At 40.3% G+C, this 20,475-nt stretch overlaps 2 protein-coding genes across 6 annotated transcripts in view; both read right to left on the minus strand.

Moving 5' to 3' along the window:
- The window catches only part of LOC115368783 (myocyte-specific enhancer factor 2C-like), a 23,329-nt gene extending 16,144 nt beyond the window's left edge, over nucleotides 1–7,185 (minus strand). For 3 of the 4 annotated variants that reach the window (XM_030065113.1, XM_030065111.1, XM_030065114.1), the window contains exons 1-2: nucleotides 7,073–7,185; nucleotides 4,418–4,571 (exon numbers count right to left, since the gene is read on the minus strand). The gene's annotated coding sequence lies outside the window, so the exon portion shown is untranslated. Of the gene's footprint in view, nucleotides 1–3,942; nucleotides 4,176–4,417; nucleotides 4,572–7,072 lie in introns of those variants that run through there. The other variant, XM_030065112.1, reaches the window with a different exon arrangement.
- A 5,279-nt stretch (nucleotides 7,186–12,464) lies between these two features.
- On the minus strand, nucleotides 12,465–19,331 carry cetn3 (centrin 3). 2 transcript variants are annotated; one of them, XM_030065118.1, is made up of 6 exons: nucleotides 19,190–19,331; nucleotides 18,771–18,906; nucleotides 18,187–18,301; nucleotides 16,908–17,099; nucleotides 15,972–16,037; nucleotides 12,465–12,626 (listed from the first exon to the last, which is right to left on the minus strand). In XM_030065118.1, the coding sequence occupies exons 1-5, from the start codon at nucleotides 19,204–19,206 to the stop codon at nucleotides 15,994–15,996; spliced, it is 504 nt and encodes a 167-aa protein (XP_029920978.1). In that variant the 5' UTR covers nucleotides 19,207–19,331; the 3' UTR covers nucleotides 12,465–12,626; nucleotides 15,972–15,993. The 2 variants fall into 2 exon arrangements, with proteins under 2 accessions (XP_029920978.1, XP_029920976.1); XM_030065116.1 differs by lacking the exon at nucleotides 12,465–12,626 and having other exon boundaries at nucleotides 15,301–16,037.
- Nucleotides 19,332–20,475: the final 1,144 nt, after the last annotated feature.

Below are 20,475 nucleotides of genomic sequence, written 5' to 3' on the forward strand. Positions count from 1 at the left end.
CTACTATCCTCTTGAGGAGAACAATGTGACATCTTCTATTCCTAGTTTGATTCTTGACAAATCCACTTATAATCCGTCCTCTCTGTCCCAGAGGGGTTGAAACACAGGATGAGAAATAAAAGAGAGCTCACGGTTGTGGGAAAAAGATGTGGCATATTGTCACAGTAGATTGTAAATCAGCCTGTTCTGCACTATCTGGGTATGTGCACTGTGTGTGCGTGTGTGCGTGTGTGTGTGTGTGTGTGTGTGTGTGAGAGAGAGAGAGAACAGGCGAGAGAGAGAGAGAGAGAAGTGCTCAGAGCTCAGTGCCATGTGAGCTTTACCTGCGTCTTGCTGCTAAAGTGCAGCTTAAGAGCTGAGGTCACAGAGTCAACTGGATGTTCACACACACTGAGACAGACGCACACAAACACAGGACACACATACAGACACACACACACACACACACCAGTCTTCCTTGCCAGTTTTCTGCTGTCATCAAAGCAGGGTGAAGAAAGGTGCACTGCTATTAGGAGGTGGGAGCCCGCAGGCACAGCGGAGGAAATGGAGAATGAGATTGAAAAACACGCAAGAAGATGAGAAAAGGTGCTGAACAAAAAGAGAGCGGTATCAATTGTTGAGAAAATTGCTGCGGTACTCCCCTTAAGTCAACACAATTCCTCAAATATTCAGTCATGCCCTACACCTCCTCCATCTCCCCACTTTTCCACACCACCATCATCATAATTACCATTATCTTCATCAGTGCACGTCATTAATAAACAGCACTTGCACGACTTGCCTCTACTCTTCTCTGTTATTTTACTTTCCTTGCTTTCCAGGAATGTACGAGCTGGCAGATTCTGAGATTAAGTTTTGCTCTAATTGATGTGTTTTGCCACAACAGGCCAGTTTGATTGAGCAGAGCGAGATGATACTATCAAAAATCTTCTATGCCCGTTAGAATGAGATATAATCAAGGGTATATCCAATTATGGCAAGAACCAACATGCCAACCAACGAGCACAACATGAATATCTAGTGTCTGACTCATTCTGCCTGTGAGACTACCTCTCTCTCTCTCTCTCTCTCTCTCTCTCTCTCTCTCTGGAAAACACAACACATGGATCAACTTTGGGTAAATTTAGAGTGCTGACAGACAAGCAAAATCAGCATTTTTCTAAAAGACGGGATTTTTGGCCAATTGATCATTTCTGGATTTGGTGGAAGTTGGCATTAAGCCAAAAGTGCGGTGTATGAGTGTGTGCATGTGTGTGTGTGTGTGTGTGTGTGTGTATGCATGTGTTACAACCGCATGCTCCATCTCTCGGTGCGATCCGATGTTGGAGCTTGATCTTCTCCAGCATGACAGCAAATCTCCACCCAATTCACCCTCCACCCTCCACCCACCGACACACGCAAACTTCCCTACTATTTATAGACTCCAAGAAAACCAGAAGGGCTCCAAAAATAAAAGAATGAACTTTTTACCCCAAACAACAAGAGGACTGGTTTCTGGTTCACAGAGAGAAAGACAGACTGTTGAACAGAGAAAGAGATGGAAAACAGCCATCTCACACAGTCCTCAATTGCCCTCCCTTTCTTTCTGTCTCTTTCCAATTATTTTCCAACATGCTGAACTTCAGAGAGAGAGAGAGAGAGTGTGTGTGGGTATGTGTGAATGTGTGTGTATGTGTGCTTGTGGTGTGCATACGGGTTGTGCATTTCTGCGCATGTGAGTGTGTGCGTGTGTATTTGTGTATGTGTGTGTGTGTGTGTGTGTGTGTGTGTGTGTGTGTGTGTGTGTGAGTGCAGAGAGCAATAGCTAGTGGGTGACATGTGGCATTGCCCTTGTATTCCTTGGCAGGACATCCTACATGTCTCTGTGTCTGAGAGCCAGGGAAGGTGGGGGTGGTTAAAGGTTGTGTGTGTGTGTGTGTGTGTAGAGAGAGAGAGGTGGGTGGGGTGGTAAGGGCTAGTGTGGGGGTGGTGGGGGGGCAACAGGCTCCCCATGCAGAGAGCCTGAGGCAGACAGACAGGAGGTAGATTGACAGCTGTAAAGGGTTGTAAATTGTCCCGTGCAATTTATACTCAACCACATTCAGAGTGTCTACAGGTTGCAGGAAGATTTATGGAGGATTGAAGGCCAATCTAAAGACGAAAATAAAGATATAAGCTTGGAAATCCATCCAGTACCCAAAATAACATAGATTAACAAATCATAAAAAGGACAGCAAAAGAAAAAAGGACACTATGACGCATACTGTATTATTAATCCTGTTGTGTATTAAACTTAGGCATCAACATGCAGTGCTAAAAAACCTGCCACTGCACCGTGAACAGAAAGACCTGTAATAGCTGTATTTATTAACTTAATGTTGTTCAAGGGCTTAAATTTAGATAATGTATTCTGACATGTTTTAACTTTTTCACGATGAGTTGATATCCTGGATGATAGATATTGTAAATGATCAATGAACCAATTTGTGATGCCATAAGGAATACATTACTCAGGAATCTTGAGTCTTCATTATATTACTTTGTAGGTACAAAAGTAAACATTATCATATTTTTAACCAAGCTCTCAATTGCTGTATGAGCACATGACGGTCTATAAATAACCTACATCAGTAACATACATGCTGGTTTTCTGATTACCAGCAGTTACACGGTGTACTGCATAGTCTACACACAATGACCCCCTCTGTCTGAGTCCTTCTAACTGGAGGCTACAGTACCATGTTGTGAACTGCCAATATTACTGTGGAGACAAGGATAAACCGCGTAAACTGGCGAGCACTTGGACAGCCAGTCTAGAAAACTGTCCTCCAAGCTTTTACAAATGGAGAACTGTGTTTGTGTGAGCATACATGTGTTTGCATATACTGTGCACGCTTGTAAACACAAGAGTCTCCTCAGTGCAGCACTGACAGACCATTCAACTGTCCAGTTACATATAAAACTACTTGCTGCCATGACAGAGAGATGTACCTTCATTATCAGGTCTGATGAAAGTCTGTGAACTTTATTTACCCTGTGCCTGAACCCGTCTCGACATGGATATACACGCCAATATCTCTTTTCCTCCAAAACATCCCAAAGACCCCGCTGACAGTCTAGGATCTGGGCCCAGGCAACCTGATCTAAAATGTGGTTTGGTTAGGGATACCCCTCTATATCTAGTGGGTGAGTCACTTTAATGGCACCGAGGACCACACCACATGCTCAACATGAGTGAATGATATCACAGCTCAGTATCCCCATATCTGCTCCAAGAGCTGAAAGGGGTTAGTTTTCAGGTGTCGGGTGCAACAACAGCCTAAACCTCCTTTCTTCTTCTTTTTTTTTTTTTTTTTTTTTTTTTTTTTTTTTTTTTTTTTTTATAAAACACAAAAATATGATGAGCTGACGTCACCAGTGTTGATACTGAGCAAGAATAGAAACCGTAACAGGGCCTATCAGAAAATCTGACATAATAGAAAAATACCCAATTTAGTCAAAAAAAGAACAAAAACAATGCCATTTATGTACTGATTGGTATTCATGAATCTTGTGCTTAAACCAAAAAACAATAAAATTAAATAAAAAATTAAATAAAAAATTAAAAATTAAAAAAATGCATTAATACAAAATAATAATAATAATAATAATAATAATAATAATAATAATAATAATAACTAAAAATAAACAGCAAAAAATAATAATTCATAAATAACGAAATAAACCATCAAATAAATTAATTAATAAATAACCCGTCCATCATCTAAAGAAAGAAAGAAAGGAAGAAAGAAAGAAAGAAAGACAAACTTCTTTTCTAAACTAAGCTCTGACAGTGTGTGGGCACACAGCCCTGTGCATAACTCTGCCATCAGAAACAACTGTCTCTGCAAAGCACTTGTTTCCGCTTTTAAACATTATTCCCCAGCCCGGTCGACCCTTGCGCGCTGTAACTTATTCTCTTACCAAGTCCTGCTGCAAACTTCAAAAGTAACACACTTGTACTTTCACTCCTCATGCGGCATGACGGTGTGTGACAGTCGGTTATCTCCCGAGTGTTTTCACCGGAGTCTGGCGGATGAAATGCTCCGTCGCTGCGCACAAAGCCCGTAAAACTGAACCGGAGCTCCGACACTGAACTACCCCATAGCCTCCAAACGGCGATGAAAAGTATTTGGTTTCTTGGTCAGGTCTGGGAATAAATAACAGACTCCAGATGAAGAGAGCAGGACTTGTGACTCGCTATCTGCCCTGTCTGATGTGAAGACTGAGTCAGGGAGAGACACTGCCCGGGAAGAGGAAGGAAAGGGGGATTGAGCCTATTCCGCTTCTGTTTGTTTCCCGTTGTTTATCAGTCAATACCCTGTCATCTTGAGCCCGTGTCCTAAATACACACCGCACATCGGGAAAGTCAGTTGTCGACTCGTGTGATTTCACTTACCTCCGCTCGGTCAGTCGCATGTATCTCTGCTAAAACTTAAAGTTTAATTCCTCTGTTGAGCAGCTTTGTTCCTCCGCTGCTGTCCGTCTCCGTCCAGCGGTTCAGTCCATCGGTAATTCCCCTGGAGCGCCCGGTTCTCCGGCTTCGTAAGCACCTGGAAATCAGGAGGTGGCATCATCATGTACACGCGCGCGCACTTAACGCACGCACGCATTAGGGAGCGCGTGCAACTCAACAAACGTATCATCAGATGTGAACAAGGAAAACGATACCAGCTTAATTTGTGTTGCTAATTTCCCCATCAAATAAGAACCAAAGAAGGAAATAAAGGAAAACAAAAAATGCTTTTTAAGTTTAAAGCAAACTCTTTCAGTAGTTCCATGACCTCAAAAATACATTAATACACTACTTAATATTTACTGTGGACAGCTCCTTTTTCCCTTTACCTTAACCAGAGACGGTATTTGAGGGGGGGGGGGGACTGACTTTGACACAACTGATTGGGGGTAGAGTATAAGGTTGGGTGCAGGTTAAGGTAAGGGGAAACACACTTCAGCAGCGGCAGTTCTGTTTTGTTCACTGGTGCCTTGCAGTGGAGACTTTTGAAAGTGCACCTATTTACTGAATCTGATACACAAGTTATGTCATTTACTGCACAAATGTCATAGCGCTGTAATCCATGTCCCCCTCAGTGAATTCCAATGAAATGCATGTGTGCGTGTGTGTGTGTGTGCGCGCGCGCGCGTGTGTGTGAGAGAGAGAGAGAGAAAGAGAGCGAGAGAGAGAGAGAGAGAGAAGGGAAGAGGTAGCCAGTGGAGGAAAGACAAGAAGTCAAAGCATGACTTGATAGATCACTGCATGTTGAGCCTAGGGCCTTAGAGCTGTAATCTGTAATAGATGGGTATTTGGAAAATATGAGGGAATTAATTTCCAAAATACTACGAGTCCATTTTAAATCATGTAACAAATCATTAGAAATTCGCTCTATCTGTAACATATCAAGCATTCAGTAAATCGTGTGCTATCATTTTGCCAAATATGGTGTTATGCCTCGGCTCTTATTTCTCTTGAGGGAGCAGGACGAAGAAGGGATATCATGTTAATTGTGTTTACTCTTTTAAGAGTTGCCATAATGTTCCCTCTCACTTACAGCAGGCATGTCACACAACACTCAACAGAGCCCACATACATGTAGCAACAAAACAGATGGTGCTCTGGGGTCAGGACAATGAGCAATCTGACTATCCATGACTATCCAAGTATCATTTCTAAGTTACAGTATATATGAAAAGGGTGATTTCACAATTAGAAGTTATAAAAAAAATAGAAAATGCTCTAGTTTATAAGCAAAGCAGTAAGTTATTCTCCATTATACACCTCAGGCGGTTGTACTCCGTTCAAACTATACAATGCACTTCAAAAAGCAAAGGGTTTATTCACTAGCTTATCAGTACAGTAAATCATCTTCCATGGTGCATGCATCTAAATTGACAAAATAAGTGGAAAATATTTTGATCAACAGAGAACCGACATTTACATACATGACCATATTTTAAACTGTTATGTGGTTGTAATTTTCTGTGATGCCAAAAACAAAAAGACAAAACTGTTGTCAGAAAGCAGAGACATTGCTTTTTGTGTACCAAGGCTGTAAATACTACTATTCATCACCCGCTAACTGTTAATATACACAAAGTATTCGCTGCACTGACATATGAAGCAACAAGTGAGTATGTTCTGTGCCAAGCTAATAACATCTGTGTTGCACAAAATGGCACAAAAAAAAAAAAAAAAAATGACTTATGGGTCCTGATCACGGCCTCAGAGTCATTTCATGCTGAGCTTGATAAAGTAGTACACAAAGGTCAACATGGCAAAACACATTGTTATGGCCTGTTGTTGCTGATCTGTGCAATTTTATCAAAAACCTTGGATAACTACATGTAGTGATTAGCATTCATATAAAAAATCGAGTACTATTTGTTGGCTGTTGTGTGTGTTTTTCAGTTCTTATAGGCCAACTGCATTTTGACTACTGTACAAGGGTCTCTCTCTGCTGATTGATTCCTGCAGCTGTGGCTCTAGCTCTTTGCTTGAGAATGTGTTTGGACAGGACAGGGTACAGCATAACACCGAGCCCCAGCCAACCACCCACAGAGGTGAACCAGATCGAAGAACTGCTCTTGTGGACATTGAGGAGAAAAACATTTTTTGTGTGTGTGTGTGTTTCCTGAATACTTTCAAAGTATAGATTCTTTGTTTTACCTCAGTCAACAGTGTATTCTGCCTATTGTAGTGCCATACAGTGTATTACAACTCTTAGAAATGCTTATATTAACAAGAAACTCAAATGTACACAAAATCTGCCTACTACCAAAGGAAAAGCACAGTGTATTTAATCTAATTCATTTTTCCAAATACCCAACCCTATTGTCTGCAAACACTTTCTCGCTCTCACACAAATTACGCTCAACATTTTTTTTCCTTTCTTCTCTCTGGTATTATTCCAGTTTTTTTCTCATGCAGCTCACATTTTGTCAAAGCTTCAAAATTCTCTCCGAATTTATGTACACATGCGTGCAAGCAGCATCCATCACAATCCATCCACACAGATTTGTGCCTAACATTCCTCCTTGTCCGGTGCAGTACACTCACCAGTGCTTTTTCTGTCTTCACCTGGAAGATTCCCCAACAGCTCCAGCTGTGGGTCAGTCAATCCCTTGTATCAAACAAGTTAAGGATGAAAAAAAGGAAGAAAGAAAGGTTTAAAGCCAGACCAGCTGGCTTAGAAGAGGGAACCCAGGACTGGGCTGTGTTTGGATCTGAGTTCAGTCCACACTGAGGAGAGGTAAGCTATAGTCAACCCTCATTAGCCCTGATGCGTACCCCCGCCTTCCTGCCGACCCCACCTCACCACACACACACACACACACACATCTCTTGCTTCATTTCTCTCTCTCTCTCACACACACACACACACACACACACACACACACTTTTACACATACACTCACAATTGCACACTCTGTGACCTCCTGTGTCCGAGCTGGCTGAGTGCATGTCTGTGGAAAGAGCCTGGTCACCTGTCGTTGCCACTCCTGGTATATTTAGCTCTGAGGTGTCAATGATGCTGCCAGTGTGTATGTGTGTGTGTGTGTGTGTGTGTGTGTGTGAGTGTGTGTGTGTGTGTGCTTGAGTGTATGAGTGCATGTATGGGAGAGAAAGAGGTGTTGCTGACACTCAGGGCCTCTGTGGGCCTTGGTGTAAGAGCCCAGGATTACTGCTCCAAAGACCCATGGCTCTACACATTACACAGAGAGAGAGATCAAACCTGCAAGCATGTCCTACATATCAGCACACTGAGCATCTGCTTGGCTGAGGATTACCCTCACCTGTCCACTCCTGTCAGCTCCGAGCATAGGAAGGAAAGAATACTGCCTTCGTTGGGTTCGATGGTTTGTGTCAGAGGTTTTCAAAATTTTTCACGCTCTGGTCCCCCTATGCTGACTTTCAATAAACCGCAGACCCCCCATTTGAAGTGATTTTGCCCTGCTAAGGCCCCTATATCAAGAGATATTGTGGTTTATGTTGAGCATTAAATGCTTGTGAAAGGCACAAGCATATAAACACAAGAAATCTGACATCAATCCAGCAACACTAATCTGATTTTTAAAATGTAAAATTATAATAATCATAAATAAAAGTTCCTTCATCTAAAAATGCTAATTTTTAAGATTCAGTTTTCATTATTTTTTATTTATTTAGTTTCTGCCAGTTTTTTTTTTTTTTTTTTTTTTAACTAATGATTCTGTAATTTGCTAATCGCTGATGTTGTTCAAAGAAATTAAGGCAATTTACCGAGGTTTCAAATTACATTAAAAGTAAACTATTTCTCATCTTGCTGAGGGCCCCCGGAAGTCCCTCAAGGCCCTGGGGGTCCCCGGACTCCACTTTGAAAACCACTGGTCTGTGTATCCAGAGAATGTCCTCAAGTCTGCATTTAAACATGGCTGCCTCTCTACAAAGACCAAAGACAGCAGACACACAGTATCCCTGACCAAAGATAACAAACACAGGCAGGACGCTGGTCCCAGCAGCAGCAGGCACCTCAACACGCATGTAAGCCTGCACATAAACCATCACTGAATCTTATGGGAAATGACACTTTTAGATTTGATGGCTTCTCGGCACCGTTGGTTTTGGCCCCCAGCTCACCAGGAGCCCCCATCCTACATAAGCCAGTCAGGTTCAGTCAAACAGCAACTGGTGAAGGATAGGGAACAGTTGAGGTGTAAAGGATAATGCCACCCCAAAATAAATTTTGTGCATGAGTCCCATTTTGTAATAAAACGCCATGACTGAGACTGAGGAGGGCTGTTAGTCAGCGTTTAGACTGGGAGGAAAAATGTCTTGGTGTGTTAAGTTTACTTGTTTAAGTTTCCCCATAGTTGGTTTGCATCCATCCTTCACCTCTTCCTGCCAAAAAAATATTCTGTTCTTCATGTACCTCTTCCTTTTTTCCCCTCCATCTAGCTGTTTAGACTCCTGTCTGCACCATTTACTGTAGACCTGAGCGAGAGAGGAAATGGGGAGGGAATGAGGGGAGGTGGAAAGGAGGAGAAAAGGATAACATGGTGATTGTTTGTATTGCGCCCTCTCTTCAGGAAGCCAGCAAAACATGGACCTGAAATTGAATTAAGGCAGATTTAACCTCATGAAGCAGATCTTCAACCATCATCCAACTGAAGCAAATGTGTAATTCCTATTTCCCCCCTCAGTACCTCTCTTTAAAACTCTCTTTCATAATATAACTGATCCACTAGATCCTTATGTATTTATTTATTTATTTACTCACAGTTTGTTTACTATGGAGCACACTGGACATATAAATGATCAAACTTTTATTTCAGGAGTAATTACCAAAGACTGAAAAGCTGCTAATGTACTCACTTCACGCATAAGGAAACATTTTAGTGGTATTAATAACTATTAAGCAATCTCTAATTTGTCTTGCTGAGACAAAACTATGGATTCCTTAGTTAATAAACACCTTGGGCTGTTCCTGGCTCAGCTGTCCGTTTTAATGACTCACCAGCTCTGATTTAAGACTGACCACAGTGCCATTTCTGCTACTTTGCCGTTTGTAAATGATACTGTCAAGTCTTCGGATAGCATTTAGTGTTGTGTTGCTCTTTTTGTGCCACCCCCACTTAAGTTGTTGACACATTTACTGGCTTAGATCTCATAGTCTGATTGCTTTCAAAGCTATCAGGTGGACAAAGCTCGGTGTGTAGTGGTGGCGATGTATGGTAGCAGTTTCTGAATGTAAATGAAATAGTTTCCCACAATTTTAGATCCTGTCTTGTTCACTGTATATCAATACCATTATCTTTTGAATGATTACTGAAAAAGTGCATGCCTATGCTGACGACACAGTTCTCTGCTGTTATGTTGATTCCAAATGAAAGGATTAAAAAAAAAACCCTGATGATTGCTTTCAGTGGCCCACAAAAATATCTCGTACTTATTATTGATAAAACTAAACACATATTATTCTCCAGTACTATATATATTAACCACGCTGATATGCAAATTAGTACAGTAAAGTTATTTCAGTGTGCAGTGGTTTATTTTTGTCTTAACCTCAATGAAATATTTAGGTATAGTGTCAGACAGACCCACAATGATATCTTGATCAAAAAACTGAAATTTTCGTTTTTTGCATGGCTTCTTTACCCATGTTCTGTAGACAGCAGATAACGGAAGCAACCTTACACTCTGTTCAGGTAATGCAGTATAATCTATATATGTGCACTGGTCTCTGCTATCAAGCCCCTTCATCCTGTTTACCGTTTGGCATTTGGACTTATAACTGGAGATGCCCATGATGCTCATCACCATATTTTATATTGCTTAAGTAGACTGGATCTCTCTTTCTGTGCAAAGAGAACTGAATTGTTTTTGTTTTTATGTAAAATGATCTTTGGCAGGGGGCGGGGTGAGTGGTGGGGGCTACTATATTTTATACCTTTTATTGATTGGAAGAATTGGAAGTTGGAAAGTCCCTCTGAGGACTACTTTGAGCTGCATGTTACCCCTAGTTAGCAATGACCTAGAAAAGACTGCCCCTCCTAGAAGACTAGGAAGGCTAGAAGAGTCCTGTAGTCTTGAGGAAGCTTCATTCAGTTAAGTGCACTATGTAACTCATAAACTTGGATATACTTCCCATGTAATTGTATTGCAAGTTATTAGAATAATGTGTTGAACTATTTAAAGATGAGAAATTATGTATATGTGGTTTTGGAATACAAATCTATGCATTCATTCAGTAGTTACATAACTACCCTATTGTATATATCACATCTGTGACCAGTCTACTAATGTGCAAGCCGGATGAAACATTATACAAAACATTTTGCTTATCATATTGTCTTTTACTTGCAAAATATGTTGAATTTCCTACTGTTGACTGGCACATGAAGAAAGTAAGTGGCTATGCTGGAGACATCCATTTTGTAATAGAAATACTGCCTTCTAGACTTTGTGCTCTGTAAACATGGAGATAGTCGATCCTGTTGATGGGTGAAAAACCTCACTGACTTTAAATGGGAATGTTCTTGTTTTGCAAATGTTTACACTGATGGCTGTAAATGTTGCTTATGTGCATTAATTAAATGTAAGTTTAATGAGATTGGCTCCCGTGGTTGCAGATTTGAGGAGCCATGCCAGAAGAGATGACTTGCAGCTTGTCAAGTAGAAGTGCACAGGGCTCTCTACCTCACCTCCAGAAAAAGGTCATTTGTGTATATGTATGTACAGTATGTACATGTCCACACGTGCATATGCAAGTGCCCATACCTAATAGTTAATACAGTCTGTGTGTGTGTGTGTTAGTGATGTGTGTGTGTGTGTGTGTGTGTGTGTGTGTGTGTGTGTGCGTGCATCCTATACTAACTGTATGTGTAGGCAGGTGGTGCATGGGAGGTGGATGAGGTGTTGGAGAAACATAAACAAGCACTGGCAGAACCAATAAGCTCAATCTGAAGAGAACCAGATGTGTGGCAAGGAAAGATCCTGAAAATATTATTACTGGAGGGGAGAGGTCCTCAACACTTCCTCTTCTTCCTCCTCCTCTTAACCTCTTCTTCAAGCTTTCAGTTCTTTTTTTCATTTCTTTTCCTCATCGATCGACCCATTACAAAGTAGACCGCTTAGCTGTTTGTTCTACTTGTGATTGAATCAGTGGCAATTAGAAATGTTGTTACTCAAAGAACATCCTATGATTTGCTAGCTTATAATGGTGCACATATGACATCTAGATATTTTCTTGCAGATCTTGAGCTGAAACAGAGCTTCAGTGGTGGCAAACTATCCAATTTTACCTCACCTGAATTTATAGTAGATTAACATGCAACTTTATTTCTCCAAACTACTGAAGACTAGACCTTCATGACACAGCTACTCATAAAATATGAAGAATAATTTGAAGGAGTTTTGATTCTTGAAAGATTATGATGTGTTTAGAAATGGAATGGGGAGGATTTTTTTTTTTTTTTTTTGAGTTTACGGAGCGCTGGGTAAGATCCGCTGCAGTGTGGTGTGGCTGGGCGAGGTTGGGCTCTGCTGGGGATAAGGTTACTGTGAAAGCCATGAGCGTGTGTAAACTAATCCATCCTCACCCAACTGCCAGACATAGCCCACAATCCACAGCATGTCTCTAGGCATTCCCTGTTCACGTCTGTGTTCAGTCCCCTTGTGTACCTTCACCATTAGGGTACTTAAAAGCCTAAACTTTTACGCAGTGGTGGATGTACACAAAAACTGTCTTGGGTGGGGGGCAGGGGGCTGTCTTTATCATGTATAGCGACCCCCCTCCCTCCCCCACTTGCAGGGGCAGTAATTCTGAATGTGGTATGGAGTGGTAGTTTGTTTCAGGTAATCGTAATGTAATACAATGACAATAACCTTTATTATAGAGCCATTAACAAAACAAATAAAAATGTTGACATTGTTGATGAATAAAAATAAAACAAAATACAATGAGAAATATCTACTTCAGAGTTCAGATCAGTGATGAGCAATTATTGGAATCACTGTGCTTTGAGATGCTAATGATTCTACAGATCCACTCATGGTGGCCATGGATTGAGGTCATTCCTCGGGGGTGTAGAGTGCCATGGCTCCCGCCTGCACAATCTTGTTGCTCCTCCTGTTGACACAGATCATAAACACTAAAAATCTAGACCACAACAAATAAAAGTCTTATTTTTAAATTCTCCAGAATTTTCAACAACAATTCTCCAAGCTGAAGAGCAGCAAATAAATATGAGGGAGGTTGAAATTATAACGGCCAATCACCCAAAAGATCACAGGTGGCATCAGATGACATTGTTCTCTAAACAAAGCAGCCCATTCGTAGTATCAGAGTCCATTGCAAGCTGTTGGTCCGTGTGAGTCAGCTTAATGCCAGCATGCCATTACCAACCAACCAAACTGGGCAGTAAACAGCCCAACAGCCCCCTTGTCCTCCCTTGGCTCATTTGGGGTCAGAAGCTAAGTGTTGTCACATGGTCAGCATAGTTCACCTAATGACTGACAGGTGGACACAAGGGCTGAACTCTGACCCTGGTTTCCATGGAGTCACCCCCCACACACCACCACTTTGCAAACATACACATACAATGATGTGTTATTGGATTTACATACCCACACAGACAATCCAGTAATCATACAAATGAGTTTCACACTATTTAAATTCTTTTTCTCAGCTTTCATCTGGCTTTTGCGTCACATCTTTTAATAGTGACCTTACTCTATTCTTACGATTACAAGTATACTCTACGCCTCGCAACCAGTCATCCTCCGCTTTCTTCTTTGTCTCCAAGAGAAGCATTTCAAAAGACAAGTAATTTCCCTGTAACTGAGTGATCAGCTACTGGAGGACAATGATCTATTGTAAAGCCACTTTGTTTATGACCTTGTTAGTGGGTTTCTCACTCTGGCAGGGTGCTGGAGCAAAATGTTCAGCCTTTTGTCTCTACATTACCAACAGATTCACATGCTGGATATTCATTAATAGGGAGGCCGACAAAAGGAGTGTTGTGCCACCACCTTCATTGCATTAACTCCAACCCATAGTGACAGTTAAGTAGAATTCACAAGCTCAAAGCTACTCCAGTGGAGAATCATCAATAAATCATCCCATTAGCCCATTTAAATAAGGACCCCAACACCTAACCACACAGCAATCAGACCATGGGTAGAACTGCCAGACAGATGTATTTTTAGAATTCTCATCAACACAGACGATTACTGGCAATACAAAAGTGTGTGTGTGAGTGTGTGTGTGTTTCTGTGAGGCAGGCAGGGCAGTATGAGAAGTTGTACAGTAGGTTGTGGGCATGTGGAAACCACAGGGGGGCGACTTTGAGGTTGTAACTGGGGAGGAACTAGGCTGGTTTATTTCTGGAGCATGTGTTGCTCTGGTCCAGGGACTAACAGCTGAGCATGTGCCAGTGCAAGGGCAAGACATGATGTCTACTTCCACCGTAATGGCCAGATGCAGGTCCCGATAATCAACATCAATGCTGACCTTCAGCCTGCTCTCAGAGTGGAGCGCACAATCTGCAGTGTAATGTCAGCAGCATGTGAGTAAGACAGTGTCTTTCAGCCTCGTCTAATCACAACATCACTTTCATTTGTCTCCCTCAGAAACTTAAAACCTCTAATTACTCGTGAGGAAGCCATACTGAGTCCTCTGCTCTGTCATCGTACGATTGGCTAGAGTTATTACCAAAGCAAACTGGGTTAGCTAACCACAGCCCTCTTAATCATCTGAGCAGCAGACTGGGGCCAGGACAGATGAAAAGTAAACCACGCAGTGTTTTCATCTAACCAATCAGAACCATAGGCCTTCATCTAAATCAATATGTATAGGTTTGAGGGGAGCTAAATGACAGGGAGCTTTGTGGCATCCGCCTAAGAGGTTTTGTGGTCCATATTATGTATCTTTGCAAGTGCAGTGTGTCACAGCGGCCGTGGCGAACTGCTATTATTTCAACACATACACCAAGGTTCTTATAGTTTTTTTAAACAGTAATGCCCAGGTCAGTGCCTTTACACTGTTTTTTGTCCGTTATTCCTTTGTGTTTTGAAGCATCAGTGATTCTTATCAGCATAGTGAGGAAGAACAGATGAGGACTATATGAGCCAACAGATTTAAAGGTAATTTGCTAAACAGGAGCCATCTTTTCTTATACTATAAAGCTCTGAAATGCCAACAGCTAAGCAATGAGAAGGATCTTTTATGACTGACGTTACTGGACCATTTGTTGTTTTTAATGTCACATTGTAGTGGCTGTTGTTAACTGATTCTGTTCACTTTTGTTGGCAAAAAGGTCTGTCATTCATACTAATAAGGCAACTTAGCATTTGAATTAAGAAAAAACAAACAAACAAAAAAAAAAAAAAAAAAAAACTTTAAATATAGCTCAGCCTCAATGTAACTGAAGAACTGACTATTCAGACTATAGTGAATGTACAATTTAAGATCATATGTCTTATTATAAACAAGAACTGTAATCAGATAATTTTTTTGTAGAGCTCCTCATTTCCTCAATGTATTAGGTCGCAGAGGCAGCAATGACTGACACACACCCTCTGGTGGAGATGTAAGGCACAGCAAGAGTACAAGCTGTGGCTAAAGATGTTACAGGCAATTGCCATACATATATTTCTCAGAGCAAGAACAGTCAATGGAAAATTATGAATATAAATGGTAAATAAAAGGAGTTAATGTGCAGGATTTTTTTTTTTTTTTTTTTGCATAAAATAAATGGCACCCTCAAACCTCAAAATGTTAAATAAAGTACCATTGCAACCACTTAAAATGGTCATCTACAAAAAGTGCATTTTAATGTAATATCATGGAGATTTCTTCCCACCAAAAGAATATCTATGTGGAGAATCACAAAGTCACTTTGGAATTTTTGTTGGGTGTAAAAGAAGGACTGATAGCGAGATTGAATATAGAGTAAAACCTTTACAGTAACTATCTAGAATAGATCAACATCAAACTCATTAAAGCCTGAAATGGTGTTACAAATCAATGACCGCTTTGAGGTCAACTGGCAAAACATATGCTTAAAACGATATAACAATCATGTAATATCAACAACACATAGAGCAAGTTTGAATAAAAGACCAACATGGTCCTCACAGCATTACTGGGACTGACAGCACAGAGGTTAAGGTCGATGATCTGTGCACATTGAATGGTGGCATGCAACACGGCCAGAGTTTTCATTTCAGTCCAATTCTTACATGGAGCTAAGTGATCAAGTATGAACAACGGGGTCAATAAGGCATTTCAGTCCACTACGGTGCCTGTGAGAGGATATTCTTCATCTGTCTTGATGCATGTTCATCACGCTGTACTCTTGACCCCATGCCAACATGCACAGATGCTCACTGGCTCAGCTTCTCAGTATGAACTAGGCATCCATCGCAAAATACCCTGGCATTTGTGAAAAAAAAAAAAAAAAAAAAAAAAAACCTTCAAATATCCAATCTTCCAATCAGGAGTCTCCAGTCATTATGGAAAGGAACTCCTCTTGATTTACTGGAAGAGAAAAACATCATTATTAGGAAAGTAATTTGGGAACTGTGTGCTTCTTTGATCATTCAGGAGAGTACAGCAGAAACAAGAAAGTTATGTTCAAGGAAATTATATTCTAACCGTGAAAACTAAAATAAATTGTCTGGATTTCAGGCCAACGCCCTTTAGTGAGCTGTTTTTTGTTGTTTGTAACATTGCAAAAGGACAAGATAAGCCTTTATGATGCATTTGACAGAATACAATAATTATCAAGAGCAAGCCCCACATATCTAGGAGCGCATTTTAGATTTATTTTTAATTTTATTCAATGTTAACTACTGTGACCTATCAAATACAATACAATTCAAATTGCTTCAAAAGACCAACCAACAATTAACACTACATTACTTTGTATTCTAATCACTGTGCCTCCAACATTTTGGGAAGACTTCTGTGAAATCTGTCCTTGTAAAATTTACTTTACTTAGTGCAAGACATCGCAAAATCAGCAAACACAAAAGAGAAACATGAATCAGAGAGCACAAAATACGTGACAAAATTAGAAAACATAATAGAGTTAAGCAGACCACAACACAGAATCACAGAAAACAGTAAGGGTAGGTACAAGGCCCAGATCTGTCAGTCATGTTAATTACCATTACCCAAGTATCGCTGGTTATCAACAATGTGGCCTGTGTGGTCATTTTAATATCTGTGATCAAAATAATCAAAGTGACTATAAACGAATACAAATATTAAACTGTTTTGTCAGTTTTAATCAAAATATTCCATTAACAAGGCACCCAGACAAAACTATTCATGCAGCATCACCTTTTGGCTTTATCTTTTTGGCACATGTATGCTTTAGCTACACATATACTACTGATGACTTACTCTCGCCATCTCCATCAGTGTCAAACTCATCAATCATGCTGCGTAGCTCCTCATCAGTAATGTTCTCCCCGAGCTCTCGTGCTACTCGTCTCAGGTTCCTCAGACTGATCTTGCCGGATTCATCGTCGTCAAAAAGCTTAAAGGCCTTCATGATCTCCTCCTTTGGATCTCGCTCAAGTATGCGGTCTGTAACTGCAGACGTTTCGAGAAAATACAAATAAACACACATATTAAGGATTTCTTGCAGCAAGTAACATTCAAGCTGAGGTCCATTAAATAAACAAATACTGTCATTTATTTTTCATTGGGACTAACCTCGTTCCCAGGCTTCCTCTCTGTACAGAGCAGAAAGCCTGGAACAAGAACTCTGATTATTGTGTACAAAAGGGGAAGGCTGATAAGACCCACCCACCCTCCTCTTTTGCCCTTTTTCACCTTCACTGCTTATGCGGGAAATTCTGCATGGCAGGGAGTGGCAGAAACAGTAATCAAAAAAATTCTCTCCATCAGGTAAAACAATTTTGATGGCTAGAGTGGTTCAAGTTTCTTCTTCTAAAAAAAAAAAAAAAAAAAAAGTGTCTAGCCACAGCATGTACTGGCTGGCAAACACTACAGATCAGGTAATGAAGAGGATAAAGTAGAGAGTAACACAACAATCTTGATTTATATAGTACCTTTAAAACCAGACAATGATGCACTGTAACAGCCTTAGCCACTACTAACACAATAACATCAGCATATCCCAACTAAGACTTTTGTGGTTAGCTACCACAGCAAGTAAGATTAATACTTCTGGTTATGTTTATATGCAATTGCAAACCATTACTGACACTGCCTTTATTGACTGACATCCAAAGTTATTAAAAAGGACACGACACACACTACAAAGAAGCTAGTGTAAATATCTTGTTTTTTAAAAAGTTCATTTAGTCTTAAATTAAGTTCATTTCTGCTTTGACTGATTTGTGTGTTGCTTCTGTATACATTTAAGGTGCAATGTTTAAGGTGCAACATGAAGTTGTGTTGTGATAATGGTTGGTTTGTGATGATTTTCCACCATGCTCTAATTAAAGAGCCGAAGCAAAAACTGTACTTGCACACCTCTTTAATTACTTATGTGGATATTATTTGTTGAGATAATGATATTCATAGTATGTACTGACTATGATTCATCCCTCCCATTAGCTAGTACTACTTTTATAATCATATTTTCTGCTCTAAACATATAAACTTTGTATTCGTATACCACAAACATACAAACAAATGTCATAAGGCTTACCAACTTCACTGAAGTCATCAAATGATATTTTGCCATTTCCCTCCCTGTCGTAGTCCTTGAGAATCTTCAGAACATCTACTTTCTTCACTTCAAAGCCAAGTGCACGCATCGCCACCTGTAACACGTATGTTGACATCTTTAGATACTGCTGTGAGATGAGGGCTGTGCAATATGGACAAAACTGAATATTATGATATTTTCGAATGAATATCTCGACAGGGCTGAATACTGGTGTTTTCACAAAATATTTACAATGAGATTAGAGATAAAACAGCTAAAACGGTCTAGTAAGCTCATAAAGTGGCCTACCTTTCCTGTGATGCAGTGTTTATAACCAAGAACAGACAACACTTATGCCACATCATGATACTAGGATACCTAAAACCCCTGATGATGTCTAGTGTCATATTACCTTGCTTAAGCATGAATTATCTGAACAATTATTATGTAACTTGTGCATTTTCAATAGGTAATGCTTTGGAGGATTGTCTGATTTCAGTTTCTTAAAACAACCTAATTTCTGAAGGGTTTAAATTGCTGAGCATTAACTGCAGGATGAGGCAGGAGCACACAGGGGTGTTTACCTTGAGTTCATGGTAGTCGATTTCTTTATCTTTATCGGTGTCAAACAACTCGAAAGCCTCTTTAATTTCATGTTTCTGCTCCTCTGTGAGCTCCCTCCTCTTCTTGCGCTTGGTTTTATCCGCTGCAAGTTCAGCTCTGGAAAAAGAAAAACCCACAGACACCGGCATAGTTACACGGTTACACAACATTTTAGACAGCAAAATGACTGGCTAAACAGCTAAGTCAATTGTTATTTTTCCAATATGCCATCTGTGTAACCACTGACGGTTTTGCTAACACACGCTAACAAAGCAGTTCACTCTGTCGTGTAGGTAGGCTAAGTTAGCTAACGTTAGCTTTAACCAGACGTCACTCCACCGTTCACATGGTGGAAAATACAGCGGAAAATAGAATGGGAATCTGAAATACACGGGTTTACCTTAGAGACAGACTCATTGCGACTGATTTCTAAGGCTGAAACAAAGTGTTACGGTCGGTAAACACAGATGTCTCCGCTCAGGCAGACACAACAAATCCGTTTATCCGCGCTCACACGGTGAGATCCTATTGGCCGCTGGTCACTAGGCAGCAGTAAAGTCGTCTCTGATTGGTCAATATGAGAGCTACGTTTCTAGCGTAATTCTACAGGTGCACAGCTCATATATACTTTGTTGTGTGATTATAATATTACAGCAAAACAAAACACCCTTTTCCTCTAAAAATTGAGAATATTTTAATTTCACCATCATTTCATTAGACCCAACCGCCCTGTTGGAATATGTGTTAATGTAGCACAATGCAATATAGGCTACAGTACTTTATTTTATTTTTTTTTTTACTGTATATACAGCTAAACAACTATGCCAAACAGTATATGAAGCATAATATTGCATACTCTTCTCAGCCTTAGCTTGTGCATAATTGTTGTATTTAACTTCTTAACTCGTTGCCTTTTAACTTCAACTTTTTCTTGTTTTACTGCTCTGTATCACCAAGACAAATTCCAAATTGTACATTTGGCAAATACTGTAATTCTGATCGACTAGAAGCTATATCTGATCAGATGGGGATCCCTGAGACTACTTCTTATCAAATATAGGCCCATGCCTGATGTGTGTAAATCTGAAGGTCCTTAACACTAAAAGGTTTGAGAACCACTGGGCTAAAGGATGAGATCTGGCAAATTTTGTGATGCCATGACTTTTCCTCTAACACCATCAGGTGAAATTTTGAACACTTGACATCTAATTTCTAAAAATCTTCTTTAGCATTGCCATGAAATATTCTGACAACACTCTTATTGGGTAGAGGATGAAATCTCACCATTTTGCTGACCCTGTGATCTTCACTCTGGCACCACTAACAGGTAAAATTGTTAATACCGCACATTTTAAGCTCAAAACGTTTTTGTTTTTCCATGAAATTTGGTTACAGCATTCATGTTGGGTAGAGAATGAAACCTGGCAGTTTTGGTGACCCCATCACCTTTCCTCTAGCACCACCAGCAGGCCAAACTGTGTTACAAATAACACATTTGTTGCTTTTTTTTTTTTTTTTTTTTCTTGGTTTAACTTGCAAAACTGACCAGGTTGACCATTTGACCTGCAATATATGAGTTAACATGAATAAAAGCTGCTGTAAGCAAGTTTGGTGAATGGGAGGTATTTTGTTGAAAATTTCAATGGCAACAACTCCCCCCTCCTTCCCTCCATTTCTCTCCCACTC

This window comes from Myripristis murdjan, chromosome 12 (assembly GCF_902150065.1).
Source record: "Myripristis murdjan chromosome 12, fMyrMur1.1, whole genome shotgun sequence".
Lineage (NCBI taxonomy): Eukaryota > Metazoa > Chordata > Actinopteri > Holocentriformes > Holocentridae > Myripristis > Myripristis murdjan.

Excerpts from the sequence above, each read along its gene's own strand:
- cetn3 (XM_030065118.1), bottom strand. Across the intron at positions 18,302-18,770 it reads TCGACTACCATGAACTCAAG|GTGGCGATGCGTGCACTTGG; the intron begins GTAAACACCCCT and ends TACGTGTTACAG. Across the intron at positions 16,038-16,907 it reads CACTGATGGAGATGGCGAGA|TAAATCAAGAGGAGTTCCTT; the intron begins GTAAGTCATCAG and ends TTTCTCTTCCAG.